The sequence below is a fragment of the Oncorhynchus mykiss genome, chromosome 18, assembly GCF_013265735.2.
Source record: "Oncorhynchus mykiss isolate Arlee chromosome 18, USDA_OmykA_1.1, whole genome shotgun sequence".
In the NCBI taxonomy this organism is placed as follows: domain Eukaryota; kingdom Metazoa; phylum Chordata; class Actinopteri; order Salmoniformes; family Salmonidae; genus Oncorhynchus; species Oncorhynchus mykiss.
In genome coordinates this window covers 6,793,042-6,815,432 of record NC_048582.1, presented here as the reverse complement: position 1 = coordinate 6,815,432, position 22,391 = coordinate 6,793,042, and the positions used below count along the sequence as shown (strand labels likewise).

The window sequence follows — 22,391 nt, the reverse complement described above, 5'->3', positions numbered from 1 at the left end:
TTAAGGAAAGACATTTAGACAATTGGAAAGAAGTATATTTATTAGGGAAAAACTGAAAGCAGGATTTGAGTAGCACAGAAACAAGTATTTATTTGGATAGACGCACACATCCCAACTGCAAAATAATTCTAGAAAAAGAAAAATAGCAGAATAGAGAAGAAAGAACAATATGCAATATGTCAGTTGCCTCGTCGGCCATAAACGTTCACAGCTAAAATGACAGCCAGCCACTACACTGTACAGACAGAAAATGTATATTATACAGTATTTCAACACCTGACCACCACCAGATCAGAATTCACCCCATAGATGTTCCCATTCTAGAGTGTGCTGAAACAAACGGTTAATGGTTTGTATGCAGCGGTTCCCTTCCTTTCTATACCATTCTATTTCTATGGTCTAGACTAGACCAAGGTCATGGTTTCTGATCCTTCGTGGTGCTCTCTCTCATATCAGAGATACTAGACTGAAGCAAGGCGGGTCGGTCACCTCTACTCGTCCGACTGAAGCATCTTCTCGATCTCTTTATCCCAGTTGTCATCTTTGTTGTCTGCCTCCGTCACCACCTCATACTCCTGTAACTCTGCCTGGAGTTCCTTCTCCCAGTCCGCTGTCTCCTCTGAACAAATAACAGCATTATGAGATCAATGCTACAGACTGAAGAGAAAACAACTAAACATGTCATTCACTCTCCTCTAATTCAACATCCAGCTCTACCACCGGAGCCATTATATTAAATCCAAGCCCTTTCCAGGTTCCAGTGAAATCAACCAATAGAACTCTGGAGTTCTTGCTGGTTGTTTGTTACTCTAGATATGATCTAATTGTTCTAGAACTGACCCTCTGAAGTTCTTGCTGGTTGTTTGTTACTCTAGATATGATCTAATTGTTCTAGAACTGACCCTCTGAAGTTCTTGCTGGTTGTTTGTTACTCTAGATATGATCTAATAGTTCTAGAACTGACCCTCTGGAGTTCTTGCTGGTTGTTTGTTTCTCTAGATATGATCTAATAGTTCTAGAACTGACCCTCTGGAGTTGCAGCGTCCTCCTTCTTGTCCAGCACCAGCTGTTCCATCTCTTTCCTCAGGTCTTCATGGTCGATGTTACAGGAGTCAAAGGCATCGCTCACAAACTCAGAGACCCCAGGGCTGGTAGAGATCTCATTCTCCTCTTCCTCCTGCTATTTAACAACATTAAAAGAGAATCCAGACCATTTCATACATTTGACTTGATATTTACACAGTATTTCAGTGGTCTATATATCGACGTGCACAGAATTATTCAAAGGGGCTGACTTTTCTTCAGAAAAACAAAACATTGACTCACCTCTCCACTCTTGGGAATGTCACTAATGGATACTGGAGGTGTTTTTGGTCTGATGGTATTTTCTGCATGACAACAGCAACAACAACATGAAACAGAAGTTAGGCTATAAACTGTTGCTTGACAGTAGTTCACCAATTGCTCTGCTTTGCACATAACACCAATGCAGTGTTTTTAGTTAGGGGCGTGTCAGGATCACACAAACTGAATTACCTGTGAGGCTGACACCCTCCGGGCTGATGGTCTTCTGCTCCTCTCTGTGGTCTACAGCCTGCTGCTGTGCTGCCAGGGCCGTGAGCTGGGCCGACTGCTTTATCAGGGACACACGGTAGAAGTAGTTCCTCCAGAACACATCCTCCTTCACTCTAAACATACAGAGCATTGAATTGGTAAGTAACATACACATATACTGAAGGGTTAATCGATAACTTGACATGGATGGAAACACGTGTACAGTTCTTCCAATTTCAATGGCTGGTCAAAGCTTTGTGAACCAGTCTGATTGAGCGATAGCTCACCATTCTTTTTCAATTGAATGCAGCAATCTGGCTGTTTCTAAGAGGCTTATCAATGGACAGGACTGGCATCATCCAACATTAGCCAACAGGCCAACTTTATGCCTGCAATCTCTATCTGTAAATAATTCTGAGTTGAATCGAGGCATGTTTGAAGTGCAATAATGGATTTGTAATGCATTAGATTTGTAATGGCTGTCTGCTGACTGTTTGGGGACCAGGTCGAAGCGCATCCTGTTCAGTAGCTCATCTTCCTGCAGCATCACCATGGCGATAGGATACATCTGCTCAGAGTCGAACTGGAACTGAACTCCAGCTGGTGGGTCTCTCAGGAAGTTCCTCCTGTCCTGGAATAACAGATCAATAAAGTTGTGATAAATTTAAATCAAATTGAAAAGGTACAATCAACACAATGCACTCTGACAGTGATGAGATCCAATTGGATGGAATCAAATCACAAACTCTTAAGTGCACAATGTGGACAGACAATGTTAGAAGTGCTACTAACAGCGGACAAAGCCAGGATCTGTTGCTGCATAGTTTCCTCCTCACTGTAGCCAACCCATGGTGGTACAGCTGTGTCTGGAGGGGAACAAGAAGAAACCATTTTAGTTCCACCATGTATATATGTATATATGCATGTATGTATATACAGTGGGGCAAAAGAGTATTTAGTCAGCCACCAATTGTGCAAGTTCTCCCACTTAAAAAGATGAGGCCTGTAATTTTCATCATAGGTACACTTCAACTATGACGGACAAAATGAGAAAAAAAATCCAGAAAATCACATTGTAGGATTTTTTTATGAATTTATTTGCAAATTAATGTGATTTTCTGGATTTTTTTTCTTCTCATTTTGTCTGTCATAGTTGAAGTGTACCTATGATGAAAATTACAGGCCTCTCTCATCTTTTTAAGTGGGAGAACTTGCACAATTGGTGGCTGACTAAATACTTTTTTGCCCCACTGTATGTATGTATGTATATATGTATGTATATATGTATAACTATGATCATGTTTACTGGTATATCATCTCAAGATAGTCTGGTTGCCAGTCTGTTTAGCTAACATTCTACTCTGTCATTTATCAGCAGTATCCCTGCACATTGATATGGTGCTGGTACTGGCCTGTAGAGTACATTCTCCTGTGGGTTTTATTTATTGTGTTACCTGACCTGACTTAGCATCGGTTCTGTTCCCTTTTGGTTTTAAGAATCTATTCTGAATTTGACACTTTTCTATTTCTTTACCTTGATATAGAATACGGCATTGTTGAGAAAGAGCTTGAAAGTAAGCATTTCACTTGACTGTTTACACCTGTTGTGTCCTGTCATGATTTAACTAGTTAACTAAAAACGAATCATGAAAAAACTATTTAGTAAACTGAAATAAAATAATTAGCAAACCCGTTTCAACTCTCCTGGTTGTTGCGGAAATTGACCCACTACTACTGTTTACTTTGTGCATCTACGTCAGGGGTGTCAAACTCATTCCATGGAAGGCCTAGTGTCTGCTGGTTTTTGGTTTTTCCTTTCAATTTAGACCTAAACAACCAGGTGAGGGTTTTTTTTAAAACTAAATCAGTGACCATAATTCATCAATCAAGTACAAGAGAGGAGCGAAACCCCGCAGACACTCGGCCCTCCGTGTGATGAGTTGGATACATATGATCGACGTCAGGCATTCCCAAACCGGGGTACGCCAAATAAAAACGTGGTTCACATTTTAAAAAAATATATATATATATTTATTTTCTTCACATTTTCAAACAGTCAATTTATTTTCCAACGGGGCTATACAGTTGGGTGAGGGTTTTTTCTCGCCTGAGTAGCCTCGTTTCACTGCCAAAAATAAAATTAAACAATCTAATGTTCAGCGAAATAACACGATGTCAAATACAGGTAGCTTAGTCAAATAATTAACATCCAATCACATTAACCGTTACTCATCCAATCACATTAACCGTTACTCTCTCACAGGAATTCCACTAACTGTCCTTATGTAGCTGCTGCTCATTCCGTTTGCTCGAAAATGGATAAGTGGTTTTTAAAAAGTAAGGCCCAGAGACACTACCAACAGTCCTACACAAGTTGTTCTGCTTCCACAAGCACATCCAATGCTAGCATCAGTAATTCTACATTTGTTGTTAGCCCAGCTAGCACGGACACTGACAGTTGTGATTCTGATGCAGCCGAAGAGCTACTGCCCCCTTACCCGGGAAAGCACCGAACAATAGACAGGGATGTTGGACCATTGAATATGATAACTACAATTACGCAGGTACTTTCCTGAAACGGATGACCGAAACAACTGGATTCGTTATCCCTTACATGCCCTTCCTCCAGTCCACTTACATGCCCTGCCTCCAGTCCACTTACATGCCCTGCCTCCAGTCCACTTACATGCCCTGCCTCCAGTCCACTTACATGCCCTGCCTCCAGTCCACTAACATGCCCTGCCTCCAGTCCACTAGCATGCCCTGCCTCCAGTCCACTAGCATGCCCTGCCTCCAGTCCACTAGCATGCCCTGCCTCCAGTCCACTAGCATGCCCTGCCTCCAGTCCACTTGCATGCCTTGCCTCCAGTCCACTAACATGCCCTGCCTCCAGTCCACTAACATGCCCTGCCTCCAGTCCACTAACATGCCCTGCCTCCAGTCCACTAACATGCCCTGCCTCCAGTCCACTAACATGCCCTGCCTCCAGTCCACTTACATGCCCTGCCTCCAGTCCACTTACATGCCCTGCCTCCAGTCCACTAACATGCCCTGCCTCCAGTCCACTAACATGCCCTGCCTCCAGTCCACTAACATGCCCTGCCTCCAGTCCACTAACATGCCCTGCCTCCAGTCCACTAACATGCCCTGCCTCCAGTCCACTAACATGCCCTGCCTCCAGTCCACTAACATGCCCTGCCTCCAGTCCACTTACATGCCCTGCCTCCAGTCCACTTACATGCCCTGCCTCCAGTCCACTTACATGCCCTGCCTCCAGTCCACTTACATGCCCTGCCTCCAGTCCACTTACATGCCCTGCCTCCAGTCCACTTACATGCCCTGCCTCCAGTCCACTTACATGCCCTGCCTCCAGTCCACTTACATGCCCTGCCTCCAGTCCACTTACATGCCCTGCCTCCAGTCCACTTACATGCCCTGCCTCCAGTCCACTTACATGCCCTGCCTCCAGTCCACTTACATGCCCTGCCTCCAGTCCACTTACATGCCCTGCCTCCAGTCCACTTACATGCCCTGCCTCCAGTCCACTAACATGCCCTGCCTCCAGTCCACTAACATGCCCTGCCTCCAGTCCACTAACATGCCCTGCCTCCAGTCCACTTACATGCCCTGCCTCCAGTCCACTTACATGCCCTGCCTCCAGTCCACTTACATGCCCTGCCTCCAGTCCACTTACATGCCCTGCCTCCAGTCCACTTACATGCCCTGCCTCCAGTCCACTAACATGCCCTGCCTCCAGTCCACTAACATGCCCTGCCTCCAGTCCACTAACATGCCCTGCCTCCAGTCCACTAACATGCCCTGCCTCCAGTCCACTTACATGCCCTGCCTCCAGTCCACTTACATGCCCTGCCTCCAGTCCACTAACATGCCCTGCCTCCAGTCCACTAACATGCCCTGCCTCCAGTCCACTTACATGCCCTGCCTCCAGTCCACTTACATGCCCTGCCTCCAGTCCACTTACATGCCCTGCCTCCAGTCCACTAACATGCCCTGCCTCCAGTCCACTTACATGCCCTGCCTCCAGTCCACTTACATGCCCTGCCTCCAGTCCACTAACATGCCCTGCCTCCAGTCCACTTACTGATCAGGAGAGCCTCATCGAAATTGAAATAAGCGGTTCTGTGAAAATGTAATTTAATCAGAAGCCACTGCCAGATTTCTGGATTGGGCTGTGCCCAGAGTATCCTGCCTTGGCAAATCGTGCTGTTATGCTCTTTGCAACCATGTACCTATGTGAGAGTGGATTCTCGGCCCTCACTAGCATGAAAACGAAATACTGGCTGTGTTGAAAATTATTTAAAACTGCTCTCTCCAATACAACCCAACATTGCAGTTATGTGCATCCTTTCAAGCACATCCTTCTCATTAACCTGTGGTGAGTTATTCACAATTTTGATTAACAAATAAGGTTTTATATGTAAGATGGTTAAATAAAGAGCAAAATGATTGATTATTATTATTTGTGCCCTGGTCCTATAAGAGCTCTTTGTCACTTCCCACGGGCCAGGTTGTGATGACAAACTCACTCACACCCATTCTTATGTTTAATAAATGTATTGTATAGTGTGTGTGGCAGGCTTTCAATGATGGCAAAATACAACATTTGAGAGTGCGCTGACCCTGCTGCTAGAGGGGGTACGCAGCTGGAGGTTGAATGTTTGAAGGGGTACGGGACTATAAAAAGTTTGGAAACCACTGATCTACGTCATCTCGCTGAGTCTTCCTTTAAACCTATTACTGCCCCCCCCCCCAGTGGCAGGAAGTGACATCCCCAAAAACAAAACAACTATACATATACACACACAGGCTACTAGCCTCCCATGCACAGGCTGTCCCTAACACTAAAACAAAATCATATGATAACGAAAATATTAATATTTTCATAAAACATAAACCAAATAAAAACGAATCAAGTGGATCTGAAAACTAAATAAATAAACCAAATGTCAAATAAAAATCTGAAAATGAATAGAAACTAATATAAAAACACTAAATAATAACCTTGCTGTGCACGTGACAAATGTTGATTTGAGGACACCGAGTACAAGGAGTGGAAGGTAAGCTAATCTCAAGTGGGTATGATGTTATGTCTCCACACTGACCTGATTTCTTAGCTTTCTTTTCTTGGACAAATTTGTCCTGTTCTTTTTTGAAATCCCCCAAAATAGTCTGGAAAACAGAAACACAGACATGTGATGTTACAAGACAGAAACCTCAAAGCTTCAAGAAATCAGCGGTTTTGAGCTAACACCAGAGGGATGTTACATAGCAACCGATGCTAACACTAAAACACCCTCCTTGTCAAACACGATTCAGTTTAGCATGCCATGCACCTTGTCAAAAATTCCATCTATGTTCCCTTCTTCCACGCTCTTCTTGATGGTGTGTGCGGTCTCTGCCACAGAGTTGGAGATCTTCTTGGTAGCATTGCTGGCAAAGTTGAATATTAAGCCTGCATATGTAGCAGGGATATAAAACCTGGATCAATTCTCAGCTTCAGATGGCATTGTCATTCAAGTTTTGGCAGGCAAACAATGTATTGTTGTCTCTTAGGCCTACATAATCAGTATTAGTCTGTTAAATCACTTTTCACATGAATATAAATGAAACCATCTAGAATCTTCCTTACCACCGAATCCTTTAGCTTGCTGAGAGATGAGTTGGACGGTGTCTCCGTCCTCCTGCCCCAGTTCTTCTGTTGCTGGAGGTTCGTGTTGTTTGTTTACTTCATTTTGGTCTTGAACGATTTTCTCCTCCACAGCAACGTCGGCCACTTCGCTCTCCTCTGTCGTCGAGGTGTTCTCTATACCCAGCCACGTTCCCCACCCTTTGAACATTTTCGCCGGTGTCTTTCGGTTGTAACTATGATAGAAAATCGATTGTAAAACTAAGTGCTTAGAATTTTACCTTCATGGTTCTGTGTTTACGTCACCAGGAAACGGTGCGATTCTTGTTCTTCTTCATAATAAATAAACAACGTGCGCATTACTGCCGCCTACTGTTACATCTGGGAAATGTTAGCATCTATATCGTTTTGTAACAGTATCGCTATCAGATCAAATGTGGGATTCGAACAACAGTGTGTTATTTAAGAAGAAGAAAAAAATGGACCGCTTTGCCAGATAACTCTCCAAGCTGTCCCACTGTATTTTTTGTATTTTATTCACTACTTCTCATTCCACACCAACAGGTGACAGTGATGTCCCTTTTCATTGGTTAGTTAGACAGTGATACGAAACAAATGAGGAAGTATTGGTGCTTTCAACAAAACTGGGAACTCGGAAAAAACGATGTCAAATCATGAAGTCAGGGATCTTCAGGTCGGGGCTTGTTTTTTTCTCGAGTTTGCGGTTGTCTTGAACCAGAGATATTAGAGTACGTAATAGCATGATTCCAAAGCTATATGATATTACAGAGAACAAGTTAATTATCTCACATCTTGTAAAATAGTAGCATGTTGTACTTATTTTTGACGAAATTAATGCTAATGTTTGTTTTTTGCGCTAGCGCCCAATTAACTCCCATTCACTATTTGAAGGAGAACGCTCCTTCTCCCAGAATCACCCAGAATGCACCACGCGGCGGTTTTCCATCTCCTCGAAAGTGTCTCTGCTTGAACGCTCCGAAGTCGGAGATTTCCGAGGTCCGAGCGGCTCAATAAAATCGTATTTATACTTTAACCAAGATAGACCACAGCCTGTCGTTTCAAACGGGAACAAATTACTCTAGTGGGCAGAACAAGCAAGGTGGGTGGGCAGAGCCAACCACGAGCTAGAGAGATTCTATTGGCGCGTTCTAGCACGAATTTGCATATTTCCATTAGGGAACGCCTACTCTGTAAAGTGCACTTCTGCAATAACTCAATTCGCCTTCACACTCATTCTAAACAACGCAATATTTTTTTTTTACTTTGGTAAAGTCTACAAAACTTAGTTCACTCTGTTCGTAACAGATTCTAGTTTTGGGAACAGAAAACTGTACTGAGATCAAACGTTTAGTCGATGAGAAAATGTGAAGGATCTCGGCCAAAATCCATCGAGTTCCATCTTATTTCTCCCACTGCGGGCCACTGGGCTTCCTCTCACTACCACATTTGATGATTTGACATCGTTTTTTCCCAAATTTGGTAGTGAGTGGAAACGCCAAGCGGATGCTTCACATTTACACATCCGGTGGAACATCTGTCTCATTGTTCTATCTGTGTCTCAATGGTTTCTAGTTCCCAGTTGTTCCGAACGCGACATGTCTCAAGTGTGTGTTTAAGATCCAACCGGCGATGTCACGCATCTAAATTTACATTTGTGTTAACGGTGTAACAACAGTGTGGGGTAAGATCCTAAGTGAATACACACATTGATAAATAGATTATCTGACAAGCAGTTTACTGTTTAGAACGACCTAAAAGGAGCTAGCTACTGTACTTGGTAATGTGTAATAGATTGACTGTTAGCTAGCCAGTTCCTAGCTAGTCAGCAGACAGTCCAAAGAACACTCTTAGTCATTCAGTAGCTAGCTAGATAGATACTGCTTGGTCACTAGCCTTTTTCACTTTCTGTTTAGTGTCTGTCTGCCTGCCCCCTCCCCAGTGTTGGAAAAAGTACTCAATTGTCATACTTTAGTAAAAGTAAAGATACCTTCATAGAAAATTACTCAATTAAAAGTGAAAGTCACCCAGTAAAATATTGAGTAAAGGTCTACAACTATTTGGTTTAAAATATACTTAAGTATTAAAAGTATAAATAATTTCAAATTCCTAATACTAAGCAAAGCAGACAATACCATAAAAAAATGTATCTCTCTCCCTCTCTATCTCTCAACCCTCTCTCCCCCCCCCCCTCTCTGTCTCTCTCTCTCTCTCGCTCTCTCTCTGTGTCTGGCTGCCTGTCCATGTCTCTTCTAACAAACCTATTCCACCAGTGTTTTGCAGCAGAGGAGAATCATCATGAAGACACTGCTGGTGTTTGACTTCGACCACACCTTGGTGGATGACAACAGTGACACCTGGGTCATTCAGTGTATCCCGGACCAATGCCTGCCAGACCTGGTCAAGAACTCCTGCCAGAAGGGACGCTGGACAGAGTACATGGGCAGAGTCATGTCCTATATAGGAGACCAGGACATCAGCCCCGATACAATCCGAAGTGTGATGGAGACAATACCGTTTACAGATGGAATGATTGAACTGTTGACGTTCATTGTGAGTAACAAGAACGACATTGACTGCATCATTATCTCAGATTCAAACACAGTGTTCATCGACTGGATACTGCAGGTGGCTGGGGTTCAAGACGCGGTCGACCAAGTCTTCACCAATCCGGCTGCGTTTGACGAGCGTGGCTACATGGAGATAGAATGTTACCATTCTCACCAGTGTAGCCAGTGCCCTGTCAACCTGTGTAAGAGGAAAGTGCTGGCTGATTTCCTAGCAGGGCAGTTGAAGGGAGGGGTAGAGTATCAGAGAACTTTCTATGTAGGGGACGGAGGGAACGACCTTTGCCCTTCCAACAGTCTAAGGGAAGGAGATGTGGTGTTCCCTAGAAAGGGTTACACCTTGGAGAGGCTGCTCTCTAGACAGAGTGCACAACAAGGAGAGGGTTCATCCAACCCCAGAGTGGTAGAATGGACAAGTGGAAAAGAGATCCTGATGGAACTGAAAGCATGTGTTCCCCTGTAGGGTACAGCTCAGAAGTTCCCCTGTAGGGTACAGCTCAGAAGTTCCCCTGTAGGGTACAGCTCAGAAGTTCCCCTGTAGGGTACAGCTCAGAAGTTCCCCTGTAGGGTACAGCTCAGAAGTTCCCCTGTAGGGTACAGCTCAGAAGTTCCCCTGTAGGGTACAGCTCTTTCTCATACTGAATGAAGTGTACTTGCAACGATTAAAAAGTATACCAAATGCTCGAGAGGGAAGGATTGTGATTGTGTCTTTGTCCTGTTTTGGAAAAGTTTTTAAAGATCATATTCTAAATCAGCGGGACTATATCACATCACTCTCTCAGGTTCAGATGCAAATGAATGTACATCTTTGTGCTTATTTTTGTCTTTAGCAAATGTAGAGAGATACAGAACCCAATAAACAGAACAGGAAAAAACAAATCACACCTGTAAATTACATGTTATAACTGTTTATAATTAAATATATATTCTAGGATGTACAGTCAATAAAACACATTGGCATCACTTTTTACTAGGGCACTCTCTATGTGCAAAATGTATTACCAGTCCTGTGTATTACCAGTGCAATTATCTGTTGTCTCTACTAGACTCTATTGTGAGTGTTATTATATAAATTGCCGATTACTGCTTCAGCAGTGCGGTTTTGTGGACCGTGACCCCGTCTCCCTGCCTCCCAAGATAACCCAATGTCTGTCCCTTTGTGTCAATACGCTGATAGGAGGACGAGGCGCGGTGAATGTGATTGGTCGAACGCTGTTATTTGCGGCTGGTAAGATTATCAGAGGCGCTGCTGTCTGCGGCTGAGATGCTCTGTCACATCAGCTGAGCGCCTGCCGCGTCAGCCTAAATAGATAACGAAACTAAATAGCGGAATGTCCGGCGTTTATTAGATTGGTTGGTTTACAAGGGAATTGGGTATAAATAAGGATTTACAACAGATGGCGTGTGGTGCCGTTTGACTCGCTCCAAACACAGAGGATGCTATAACAACAGGAAAATAAACCATGTCGAGCAGGTAGATGTGTGGCTATTGTTCAGTGAGCTGTGTTAATGATCTTCACTCGGGACTATTTAGATTGAATAGTATTCGGTCAAGTGTATGTAGGTCCTATGTGGATGCATTACATTGTGTTTTACATAAAACGACTAATAGATTACATTATCAAATACTCTCTGGATCCATTGCAAATCCATGTATGTTTACTGTCTGCTCAGTTCATCGTTTTTTGCAAGGTGTTGCTGCTTACAGTATTGCAAAATGTTCATTGTGCAATGTTTTCTGTTTTAGCAATAAACCCAATTTGATTCTATCAAGCTTCATTCATTTAAATGTCATGTTGGAACTAATTCCCATTGCGGTTTGCATCCTACAGACCATAGCCTGTCTTAATAATGTCAGTATAACCAGATGTGTAAAGGGACAGGGAAGTCCAATGTCAGCTGTTCTGTATTACTAATGTATAATGCATGGATGTGCCAAGTCAATGGCATACATTTTTAAAGGGTACATTAAGATATTTAATGTCTCGTGTTTCAGGAACACAAGGTCATCTAAGGGACAGGAGTCGCCGGAATCCTTCTACACCTATGATTTCTGTGACCCAACACATCCCACGGAGGTTCTAGAAGCCCTCGGAGAATACTACACAGAAGGCTTGTTCACTGACATAGCTCTACAGTGCTCTACAGGGGAGCTCTTCCACTGCCATAAAGTGGCTCTATGCTCCCATAGTTCCTACTTCAGAGCCATGTTCACAGCCGATATGAGAGAGAGGTCCCACAGTGTCATCAGACTAGCTGGGGTAGATGTGGATGTGCTGACGACTCTGGTGAACTATGTGTACACCTCCAAGGTAGGCTACACCTCTGAGACCATTTATGAGTGACTGTCCATTATATGAATGTTGTAGCCTAATGTTACATTTTTTTTATATTTTTTAACCTTTATTTAACTAGGCAAGTCAGTTAAGAACAAATTCTTATTTACAATGACGGCCTACCAAAAGGCAAAATCGTCTATGGCGTCTCAAAACTCATTTAGTTATCATTAAAATGGAGGTTTTTACTTTTACGCATGTTGTGTCTATTGTTTTAATATTGAGATGGTCCCATGTAACTTTGTACTGCAGTGGGCTAAATCAGGGGCACACAGACTCTTTCTTGGTCGTCTTAAACAAATCTACTTTGAAACAATAAAAGTATCCACCTCACACACACATGGTTATGGGCTTAAAAAAAGAAGACACCTGTATCATGTCAGATATAAAGTTGAAATGTCTTACATTTTGAGTTTTCATCTTATTATTACACTTTATTAACATCACAGAAAACTGAAATTTAACAAAACTGTTTGACATAGAAACACAATATTTTTGTCTGTTAAATAAAAACATCTTTATCAATGATGAAACATGAATAACATTCCACCCATGAGGCCAAAGAGGACACTTCTGGTCATTGACTGCAGGAAAGGGCTACATAATACCCTACATTATCAAAAGTATGTGGATACATGCTCGTCCAACATCTCATTCTAAAATCATGGGCATTAATATGGAGTTGGTTCCCCTTTTGCTGGCATTGTCATGCTGAAACAGGAAAGGGCCTTCCCCAAAACTGTTGCTAAAAAACTTGGAAGCACAGAATCATCTAGAATGTCATTGCGTGCTGTAGAGTTAAGATTTCCTGTCACTGGAACTAAGGTCCCTAGCCCGAACCATGAAAAACAGCCCCAGACATGATTCCTGCTCCACCAAAACAGTTGACACTGTGCATTGGGGCAGTCGGCGTTCTCTTGGCATCCGCCGAACCCAGATTCGTCCATTGGACTGCCAGGTGGTGAAGTGTGATTCATCACTCCAGAAAACGCGTTTGCAATGCTCCAGAGTCCAGAGTCGACGCTTGGCATTGCGCATGGTGATTTTAGGCTTGTGTGCAGCTGCTCTGCCATGATGGAAACCCATTTCATGAAGCTCCTGACGAACAGTTCTTGTGCTGACGTTGCTTCCAAAGGCAGTTTGGAACTCGGTAGTGAGTTCCACTCGGCGGTCCCGTTCTATGAGCTTGTGTGGCCTACCACTTCGGGGCTGAGCCGTTGTTGCTCCTAGACATTTCCACTTCACAATAACAGCACTCACAGTTGACCGGGGGCAGCTCTAGCAGGGCAGAAATTTGACAAACTGACTTGTTGGAAAGGTGGCATCCTATGACGGTGCCACGTTGAAAGTCACTGAGCTCTTCAGTAAAGGCCATTCTACTGCCAATGTTTGTCTATGGAGATTGCATGGCGGTGTGCTCGGTTTTGTACACCCGTCAGCAACGGGTGTGGCTGAAATAGTCGAATCCACTAATTTGAAGGGGTGTTCACATACTTTTGTATATATAGTGTAGGTTATTTCCTGCATCCCAAATGGCACCCTATTCCCAGAAAGTGCAATATGGACCCTAAGGGAGCTGGTCAAAAGTAGTGCACAATAGGGTGCTATTTGGGACGCAACTCTAAACTGTCTCTCTCCCAGGCCTCCATTACCCAGTGGAATGTAGAGTCTCTGCTGGAGGCTGCAGACCTGCTGCAGTTTGGAGCCGTGAAAACGGCCTGTGAGAACTTCCTGGTTCGTCTCCTCGACGTCGACAACTGTCTGGGCATGCTCCGTTTCGCCCAGCTCCATGTGTGTCTGTCCCTGGAGAAGGAGGCACGCAGGGTGCTGCTCTGCCACTTCCACCAGGTAATGGTTCAAGGTTTAGGTTCAGGCTTATTCCTACATCGTGGTACATACACAGAAACAAACAACACATATGATGTCATTCAATATATATATATAAACACTCATCAGATATGTATTCTACTAAATCAATAGATGGGTTTATTAAATGTCTTTAGTGATTTGAGAGTGTCATTTTCTCAGGTGGTGAGAGAGGAGGAGTTCCAGGAGCTGGGGGTGGAGAAGGTGAGGAGCCTCCTGCAGGAGGAGAACCTGGCGGAGGTGTTGAATGAGGCGGTGCTGGTGGAGGGGGTGGTGAGGTGGCTGGCCCACGATACTCTTGCCCGCAGGGGACACTTCCAGGAGCTTCTTCACTCCGCCCACTTAGACCTGAAGGAAGAGTACCTCAGGACTGCCTTGGAGCTTCATAGAGAGTGTCTGGAGACTGACACTGAAGACATCCACTCTCTATTTGTCCAAGCTCTGAAGACTGCTTTTAATATCAATAAAAGCCCTTCGGAACACTGCAGAAGGGGCAGGAGACTGACCTCCAGGATGTTTGTGATAGGAGGGTACCACTGGCACCCTCTGTCTGAGGTCCAGACCTGGGACCCGGTCACGGACCAGTGGCAGCAGGGGGAGGATATGCCAGACCACACCAGGGAGAGTTATGGAGTTACCCTGCTGGGCTCCAACATCTACATTAGCGGCGGCTACAGGACAGACACTACAGAGGCTCTAGATACAGTGTGGGTTTACAGCAGTGATACTGATAAATGGACACAGGGGCAGCCCATGCTGACAGCGAGGTACTACCACTGTTCTGTGGGTCTGCATGGGTGTGTCTACGTCATAGGAGGGTACAGAGGAGGGGCGCCCATGGGGGAAACGGAATTCTATGACCCCCTGAAAAGGAAGTGGATTCCCGTAGCTAATATGGTACAAGGTAGGTTGGCCTATGAAGGTCTGGAATATGACACAGTTGTGTAACTTCACAGTTGATTTTTTGTTGTAAGTTTTGTTTTATAGTAAATGTATTTGTTTACTGCTGGAGTTTCATGATAGTTTTAAGGTTGGAAGCCTTTTAGTGACAATCCTTCCTTCCTTCCTTCCTTCCTTCCTTCCTTCCTTCCTTCCTTCCTTCCTTCCTTCCTTCCTTCCTTCCTTCCTTCCTTCCTTCCTTCCTTCCTTCCTTCCTTCCTTCCTTCCTTCCTTCCTTTTCCTTCCTGCCTTCCTTCCTTCCCTTCCTTCCTTCCTTCCTTCCTTCCTTCCTTCCTTCCTTTTCCTTCCTGCCTTCCTTCCTTCCTTCCCGCCCTGCCTTCCTTCCCGTCCTGCCTTCCTTCCTGCCTTCCTTCCTTCCCTTTTCACAGGCGTGGGGAACGCTACGGCCTGTGTTCTGAGAGACACAATATATGTGGCAGGCGGTCACTATGGTTACAAGGGAAGCTGCACCTATGATAAGATTCAGACCTACAGGGCAGACGTCAATGAATGGAGCATAACAACGACCTGTCCTCATCCAGGTACCACAACACAACTCAGTTATATCAGCCCTGATTCTATAGAGCTACAGAGAGATACACTCTGTTATATCAGCCCTGGTTCTATAGAGCTACAGAGAGATAAACTCTGTTATATCAGCCCTGGCTCTATAGAGCTACAGAGAGATAAACTCTGTTATATCAGCCCTGGTTCTATAGAGCTACAGAGATAAACTCTGTTATGTCAGCCCTGGTTCTATAGAGCTACAGAGAGATAAACTCTGTTATATCAGCCCTGGTTCTATAGAGCTACAGAGAGATAAACTCTGTTATGTCAGCCCTGATTCTATAGAGCTACAGAGACATACACTCTGTTATATCAGCCCTGGTTCTATAGAGCTACAGAGAGATACACTCTGTTATATCAGCCCTGGTTCTATAGAGCTACAGAGATAAACTCTGTTATATCAGCCCTGGTTCTATAGAGCTACAGAGAGATAAACTCTGTTATATCAGCCCTGGTTCTATAGAGCTACAGAGAGATAAACTCTGTTATGTCAGCCCTGATTCTATAGAGCTACAGAGAGATAAACTCTGTTATATCAGCCCTGGTTCTATAGAGCTACAGAGAGATAAACTCTGTTATGTCAGCCCTGGTTCTATAGAGCTACAGAGAGATAAACTCTGTTATATCAGCCCTGGTTCTATAGAGCTACAGAGAGATAAACTCTGTTATGTCAGCCCTGGTTCTATAGAGCTACAGAGAGATAAACTCTGTTATATCAGCCCTGGTTCTATAGAGCTACAGAGAGATAAACTCTGTTATGTCAGCCCTGATTCTATAGAGCTACAGAGAGATAAACTCTGTTATATCAGCCCTGGTTCTATAGAGCTACAGAGAGATAAACTCTGTTATATCAGCCCTGGTTCTATAGAGCTACAGAGAGATAAACTCTGTTATGTCAGCCCTGGTTCTATAGAGCTACAGAGAGATAAACTCTGTTATATCAGCCCTGGTTCTATAGAGCTACAGAGAGATAAACTCTGTTATATCAGCCCTGGTTCTATAGAGCTACAGAGAGATAAACTCTGTTATGTCAGCCCTGGTTCTATAGAGCTACAGAGAGATAAACTCTGTTATATCAGCCCTGGTTCTATAGAGCTACAGAGAGATAAACTCTGTTATGTCAGCCCTGATTCTATAGAGCTACAGAGAGATAAACTCTGTTATATCAGCCCTGGTTCTATAGAGCTACAGAGAGATAAACTCTGTTATATCAGCCCTGGTTCTATAGAGCTACAGAGAGATAAACTCTGTTATGTCAGCCCTGGTTCTATAAAGCTACAGAGAGATAAACTCTGTTATATCAGCCCTGGTTCTATAGAGCTACAGAGATAAACTCTGTTATGTCAGCCCTGATTCTATAGAGCTACAGAGAGATAAACTCTGTTATATCAGCCCTGGTTCTATAGAGCTACAGAGAGATAAACTCTGTTATGTCAGCCCTGGTTCTATAGAGCTACAGAGAGATAAACTCTGTTATGTCAGCCCTGATTCTATAGAGCTACAGAGAGATAAACTCTGTTATGTCAGCCCTGGTTCTATAGAGCTACAGAGAGATAAACTCTGTTATATCAGCCCTGGTTCTATAGAGAGATACACTCTGTTATATCAGCCCTGGTTCTGTAGAGCTACAGAGATATAAACTCTGTTATATCAGCCCTGGTTCTATAGAGAGATACACTCTGTTATATCAGCCCTGGTTCTGTAGAGCTACAGAGAGATAAACTCTCTGTTATATCAGAGTTTATAATCATTATAACACATACAGTGGGGCAAAAAAAGTATTTAGTCGGCCACCAATTGTGCAAGTTCTCCCACTTAAAAAGATGAGAGAGGCCTGTAATTTTCATCATAGGTACACTTCAACTATGACAGACAAAATGAGAAAAAAAATCCAGAAAATCACATTGTAGGATTTTTAATGAATGTATTTGCAAATTATGGTGGAAAATAAGAATTTGGTCACCTACAAACAAGCAAGATTTCTGGCTCTCACAGACCTGTAACTTCTTCTTTAAGAGGCTCCTCTATCCTCCACTCGTTACCTGTATTAATGGCACCTGTTTGAACTTGTTATCAGTATAAAAGACACCTGTCCACAACCTCAAACAGTCACACTCCAAACTCCACTATGGCCAAGACCAAAGAGCTGTCAAAGGACACCAGAAACAAAATTGTAGACCTGCACCAGGCTGGGAAGACTGAATCTGCAATAGGTAAGCAGCTTGGTTTGAAGAAATCAACTGTGGGAGCAATTATTAGGAAATGGAAGACATACAAGACCACTGATAATCTCCCTCGATCTGGGGCTCCATGCAAGATCTCACCCCGTGGGGTTAAAATGATCACAAAAACGGTGAGCAAAAATCCCAGAACCACACGGGGGGGCCTAGTGAATGACCTGCAGAGAGCTGGGACCAAAGTAACAAAGCCTACCATCAGCAACACACTACGCCGCCAGGGACTCAAATCCTGCAGTGCCAGACGTGTCCCCTGCTTAAGCCAGTACATGTCCAGGCCTGTCTGAAGTTTGCTAGAGAGCATTTGGATGATCCAGAAGAAGATTGGGAGAATATCATATGGTCAGATGAATCCAAAATATAACTTTTTGGTAAAAACCCAACTCGTCGTGTTTGGAGGACAAAGAATGCTGAGTTGCATCCAAAGAACACCATACCTACTGTGAAGCATGGGGGTGGAAACATCATGCTTTGGGGCTGTTTTTCTGCAAAGGGACCAGGACAACTGATCCGTGTAAAGGAAAGAATGAATGGGGCCATGTATCGTGAGATTTTGAGTGAAACCCTCCTTCCATTAGCAAGGGCATTGAAGATGAAACGTGGCTGGGTCTTTCAGCATGACAATGATCCCAAACACACCGCCCGGGCAACGAAGGAGTGGCTTCGTAAGAAGCATTTCAAGGTCCTGGAGTGGCCTAGCCAGTCTCCAGATCTCAACCCCATAGAAAATCTTTGGAGGGAGTTGAAAGTCTGTGTTGCCCAGCAACGGCCCCAAAACATCACTGCTCTAGAGGAGATCTGCATGGAGGAATGAGCCAAAATACCAGCAACAGTGTGTGAAAACCTTGTGAAGACTTACAGAAAACGTTTGACCTCTGTCATTGCCAACAAAGGGTATATAACAAAATATTGAGATAAACTTTTGTTATTGACCAAATACTTATTTTCCACCATAATTTGCAAATAAATTCATTAAAAATCCTACAATGTGATTTTCTGGATGTTTTTCTCTCATTTTGTCTGCCATAGTTGAAGTGTACCTATGATGAAAATTACAGGCCTCTCTCATCTTTTTAAGTGGGAGAACTTGCACAATTGGTGGGTGACTAAATACTTTTTTGCCCCACTGTAGTTATGTTGTAGTGCAGCATTCAAACTTTACAAAAATATGAATGCAGAGATGTCTACTCTCTTGAAGCAAAAGTGAAATCATAGGATGTACACACCATCTAAAGTGATGCACATAAGTAGTAGTCATCCTTCCTGTATTTGAGCAAAGATCATTTATTTGACCTCTGACCGTCTCTTAGAGTACGGCCTGTGCCTGGTGTCACTGCACCCCAAGCTTTACCTGGTGGGTGGCCAGACCACCATCACAGACTGTTACGAACCGGACAGAGATGAGTGGAGCCAGCTGGCCAGGACCAAGGAGAGGAGGATGGAGTGTGGCGCCGTGGCCATGAACGGGTCCCTGTATGTCACCGGGGGCTACTCCTACTCCAAGGGCACCTACCTGCAGAGTGTGGAGAGGTACGACCCCGAACAGGACACCTGGGAGATCGTGGGGAATTTACCTGGAGCGGCGCGGTCACATGGATGTGTCTGTGTTTACAGTGTTTAGAGAGAGAGAGAGAGAGAGAGAGAGAGAGAGAGAGAGAGAGAGTGAGAGAGAGAGAGAGAGAGAGAGAGAGTTCCAGGTTGTCAGTAATGCAGTTGTGGATGTGTGTGTGTGTTTATAGTGTTTAAACTATATATTGTATTACTGTTGTTTAACACTTAACCAGGCGTTGTGAGATCGTGTGAACTGCATTTGAGACGACCTGGAACGTGTCCTTTGTTACTGCTCCATTCAGAGGACTTTTTCAGACAGCTGATGGCGTCTGATCTACCTCATCCTGTTCTCCTGCTATAGACACGGGAATATTTACTGTGTCCGACTAAGAGATTTTGGGGCGTGGAATGTTCCCCGATGCTGGAAGTGGGGGCCTGAGTGAAAACGTTTAGGATCCCCTGAATTAGAGAAATACCGGTGTGTTGTTTACAATGATTTGATTGTTTTATACGTTGTATTGTAAAACTTTTGAAGTTGAAAATAATTTATTGGGTTTTTACTTGACTTAGCCATTTTGAATGGCAGCAGCTGACACACATTGCAAAGCACCACTAGGGGATTTATCCTAAAAGATTTCTTAATATTGATTTCATTTATTCAAACAGGAAAAAAGAGGAGTTGATACCATACAAATTAATGTACAACTTTGCATAGTTTTCTTTCTTTTAAATATAATTTTAAAAGAATCACCGGCAGTAGCCTTTCCTGCAGGAAAATGACCAAATCGCCCTCTAGTGGCCTCATGGGTGGAATGTTATTAAGATTTTTCATAATTTTATAATTAATAAACCTTTTAGTGGGGTGGGAGGCGCAGAAAATCTGTTTTTCTATGTCAAACTGTTGTGTTATATTTCAGTCTTCTGTGATGTATATGAAGTGTAATGTTGGGATGAAAACTCTAAATGTAATACATTTCAACTTTATATCTGACATGATACAGGTGTCTTCTGTTGTTAAACCCATAACCATGTGTGTGAGGTGGATACTGTTGTTAAACCCATAACCATGTGTGTGAGGTGGATACTGTTGTTAAACCCATAACCACGTGTGTGAGGTGTCTTCTGTTGTTAAACCCATAACCATGTGTGTGAGGTGGATACTGTTGTTAAACCCATAACCACGTGTGTGAGGTGTCTTCTGTTGTTAAGCCCATAACCATGTGTGTGAGGTGGATACTGTTGTTAAGCCCATAACCATGTGTGTCCTTTTGAAGAACAAAAACTCAACTACTTTGAGAAGAACAACATAGGCAGCTCAAGAAACACTCTGCGGAAGGTCAAAGGTTCAAACAAATTTGGAAAAGAGAATTAAATTGAATGAGTCATCATTTCCATAGTGTCTGTAAAGTCATTGCTGTTCACATCCACTCCACTGGGTAAAAACTGGTTGAATCCACGTTGTTGCCATGTCGTTTCCACAACAACAATTCAATGTGAAAAACTGGATTTGCAAAAAGTCATCAATGTAAGGGAATTTTGTGTTTTTTTCCCACCCAAGTTTGAACCTAAATCCGATGACAGGGTGACATTTTTTTTGTTGAATTCACGTTGAAATCAAGTTAGTTGACAACTCAACCAAATGTAAATCAAAACTAGACGTTGAACTGGTGTCTGTGCCCAGTGGGATATTTGTGGTTCTGGTGAGTTCCCGACAGAGTAGACCATGACATCCTGACTATACAGGAGAAGCAGCACGTGTTAAAGTACCTCTCATACTCCCAGTGAGCGCTCCCAGCTGTCCCCCAGTACCACATGCTGTCTGGCTGCTACTGGGGGTTCAACAATAGCTCAGTCCTACTGCCCCAGAGACCACAGCCCGAGCAGAGTAGAGCACAGATAAGCAGAGAGAGACCATGTTGGGATAGGATCTAGTCTGTTACAAGATTACTCTGAGGCCCAGAGTAGAGCAGAACAGAGTAGAACAGACTAGAGAAGAGAAGAGCAGAGTAGAACAGGGAAGAGAACAGAGCAGGTTAGAGGACTCCAACTGCCGTTTGGTTGACAACACAACCCAGGTTATAAAGATATAAACAGTCGTAGAAAATATAAACCGTCATATTATTTAACCGATGTTTAATTTGAAGGTACACCCTCTTCTTGTTGGGATTCTGGTTGTTTTAGCAGGTAAGTTGTACCGTTTTGGCATGCTTTACCTACACCTTTTGACTTATACCAGTTTTGCCGACGTGTGTTTGATTGTCGTTTTTATTGATCAGAAACACTTTTGAAATGAATCGCTTGTTATTCAAGCCAAACTGGATAAACATATCAACGTTGCAGAGTCAGTTTTGAGTCGGTCTTACGTTAAACCAGAGAGGTCATGATTGACAGGTACAAGTGCAATGTCCCTCCCTTCCATCCAGAGCTGTGTGTCAATCTCAGCGTGTCTGCTTTTTTTGCAACCAGAATGCAGAGCAGGTTTTGAAGGGAGTTACGAAGTTACTTAAATGTATACAATTGTGTAGATATATATGGTATGGCACGGATCTCTATAGGATCATTTTCAATGGTAGAAGAGGATGTAGCCAGTTAGTGATAATGAGGTATATAATGTGTGATACTGAGGTAAATAATGTGTGATAATGAGGTATATAATGTGTGATAATGAGGTATATGATGTGTGATAATGAGGTATATGATGTGGGATAATGAGGTATATGATGTGGGATAATGAGGTATATAATGTGTGATACTGAGGTATATGATGTGTGATAATGAGGTATATAATGTGTGATACTGATATAATGTGGGATAATGAGGTTTATAATGTGGGATAATGAGGTATACAATGTGGGATAATGAGGTATATAATGTGGGATAATGGGGTATATGATGTGCGATAATGAGGTATATAATGTGGGATAATGAGGTATATAATGTGTGATAATGAGGTATATAATGTGGGATAATGAGGTATATAATGTGGGATAATGAGGTATATAATGTGTGATAATATCAACTTCCTAGTCTATAAACGTTGTGATAATCCAGAACAACTCTTAACTAACAGCATGGTCTCTAAAAATAGGAATAGTCCTGGTGGATCATC

At 43.3% G+C, this 22,391-nt stretch overlaps 4 protein-coding genes across 7 annotated transcripts in view; 3 read left to right on the top strand and 1 right to left on the bottom strand.

Annotated features, from left to right (window-relative positions):
• Nucleotides 1-25: 25 nt before the first annotated feature.
• On the bottom strand, nt 26-8,154 carry syap1 (synapse associated protein 1). Of its 2 annotated transcripts, NM_001160536.2 has the most exon segments (10): nt 26-115; nt 490-619; nt 1,027-1,180; nt 1,327-1,388; nt 1,537-1,688; nt 2,046-2,185; nt 2,347-2,420; nt 6,678-6,744; nt 6,909-7,027; nt 7,205-7,508. In NM_001160536.2, coding segments are annotated over 9 exon segments (1,104 nt in total). In that variant the 5' UTR covers nt 7,413-7,508; the 3' UTR covers nt 26-115; nt 490-491.
• Nucleotides 8,155-8,688: 534 nt separating this feature from the next.
• LOC110495378 (pyridoxal phosphate phosphatase PHOSPHO2) lies at nt 8,689-11,555 on the top strand. 2 transcript variants are annotated; one of them, XM_036951552.1, is made up of 3 exons: nt 8,689-8,903; nt 9,493-10,250; nt 10,355-11,555. In XM_036951552.1, the coding sequence occupies exon 2, from the start codon at nt 9,518-9,520 to the stop codon at nt 10,247-10,249; it is 732 nt and encodes a 243-aa protein (XP_036807447.1). In that variant the 5' UTR covers nt 8,689-8,903; nt 9,493-9,517; the 3' UTR covers nt 10,250; nt 10,355-11,555. The 2 variants fall into 2 exon arrangements, with proteins under 2 accessions (XP_036807447.1, XP_036807446.1); XM_036951551.1 differs by having other exon boundaries at nt 8,691-8,903; nt 9,493-11,555.
• LOC110496995 (kelch-like protein 23) lies at nt 11,091-20,988 on the top strand. Of its 2 annotated transcripts, XR_005037356.1 has the most exons (7): nt 11,091-11,260; nt 11,783-12,098; nt 13,764-13,970; nt 14,151-14,892; nt 15,317-15,469; nt 19,042-20,283; nt 20,474-20,988. XR_005037356.1 is itself a non-coding variant. In XM_036951535.1 (6 exons), exons 1-6 carry the CDS (start codon nt 11,250-11,252, stop codon nt 19,350-19,352), a joined length of 1,740 nt encoding a protein of 579 aa, XP_036807430.1. In that variant the 5' UTR covers nt 11,091-11,249; the 3' UTR covers nt 19,353-20,988. The 2 variants fall into 2 exon arrangements, 1 of the variants encoding a protein (XP_036807430.1); XM_036951535.1 differs by having other exon boundaries at nt 19,042-20,988.
• A 252-nt stretch (nt 20,989-21,240) lies between these two features.
• LOC110496971 (acetylcholine receptor subunit alpha) overlaps nt 21,241-22,391 on the top strand; it is a 15,384-nt gene continuing 14,233 nt past the window's right edge. Inside the window, exon 1 of the mRNA XM_036951546.1 lies at nt 21,241-21,466. Within this exon, the coding sequence (XP_036807441.1) occupies nt 21,412-21,466 (55 nt within the window). The 5' untranslated portion in view covers nt 21,241-21,411. The remainder of the gene's footprint in view (nt 21,467-22,391) is intronic.

Excerpts from the sequence above, each read along its gene's own strand:
- syap1 (XM_036951031.1), bottom strand. The coding sequence starts at position 7,412 with ATGTTCAAAGGGTGGGGAACGTGGCTGGGTATAGAGAACACCTCGACG. Across the intron at positions 6,745-6,908 it reads TAGATGGAATTTTTGACAAG|ACTATTTTGGGGGATTTCAA; the intron begins GTGCATGGCATG and ends TCTGTTTTCCAG. Across the intron at positions 2,421-6,677 it reads AAAGAAAGCTAAGAAATCAG|ACACAGCTGTACCACCATGG; the intron begins GTCAGTGTGGAG and ends GTTCCCCTCCAG.
- LOC110495378 (XM_036951552.1), top strand. The coding sequence starts at position 9,518 with ATGAAGACACTGCTGGTGTTTGACTTCGACCACACCTTGGTGGATGAC.
- LOC110496995 (XM_036951535.1), top strand. Across the intron at positions 12,099-13,763 it reads ACTATGTGTACACCTCCAAG|GCCTCCATTACCCAGTGGAA; the intron begins GTAGGCTACACC and ends TCTCTCTCCCAG. Across the intron at positions 14,893-15,316 it reads CGTAGCTAATATGGTACAAG|GCGTGGGGAACGCTACGGCC; the intron begins GTAGGTTGGCCT and ends CCCTTTTCACAG.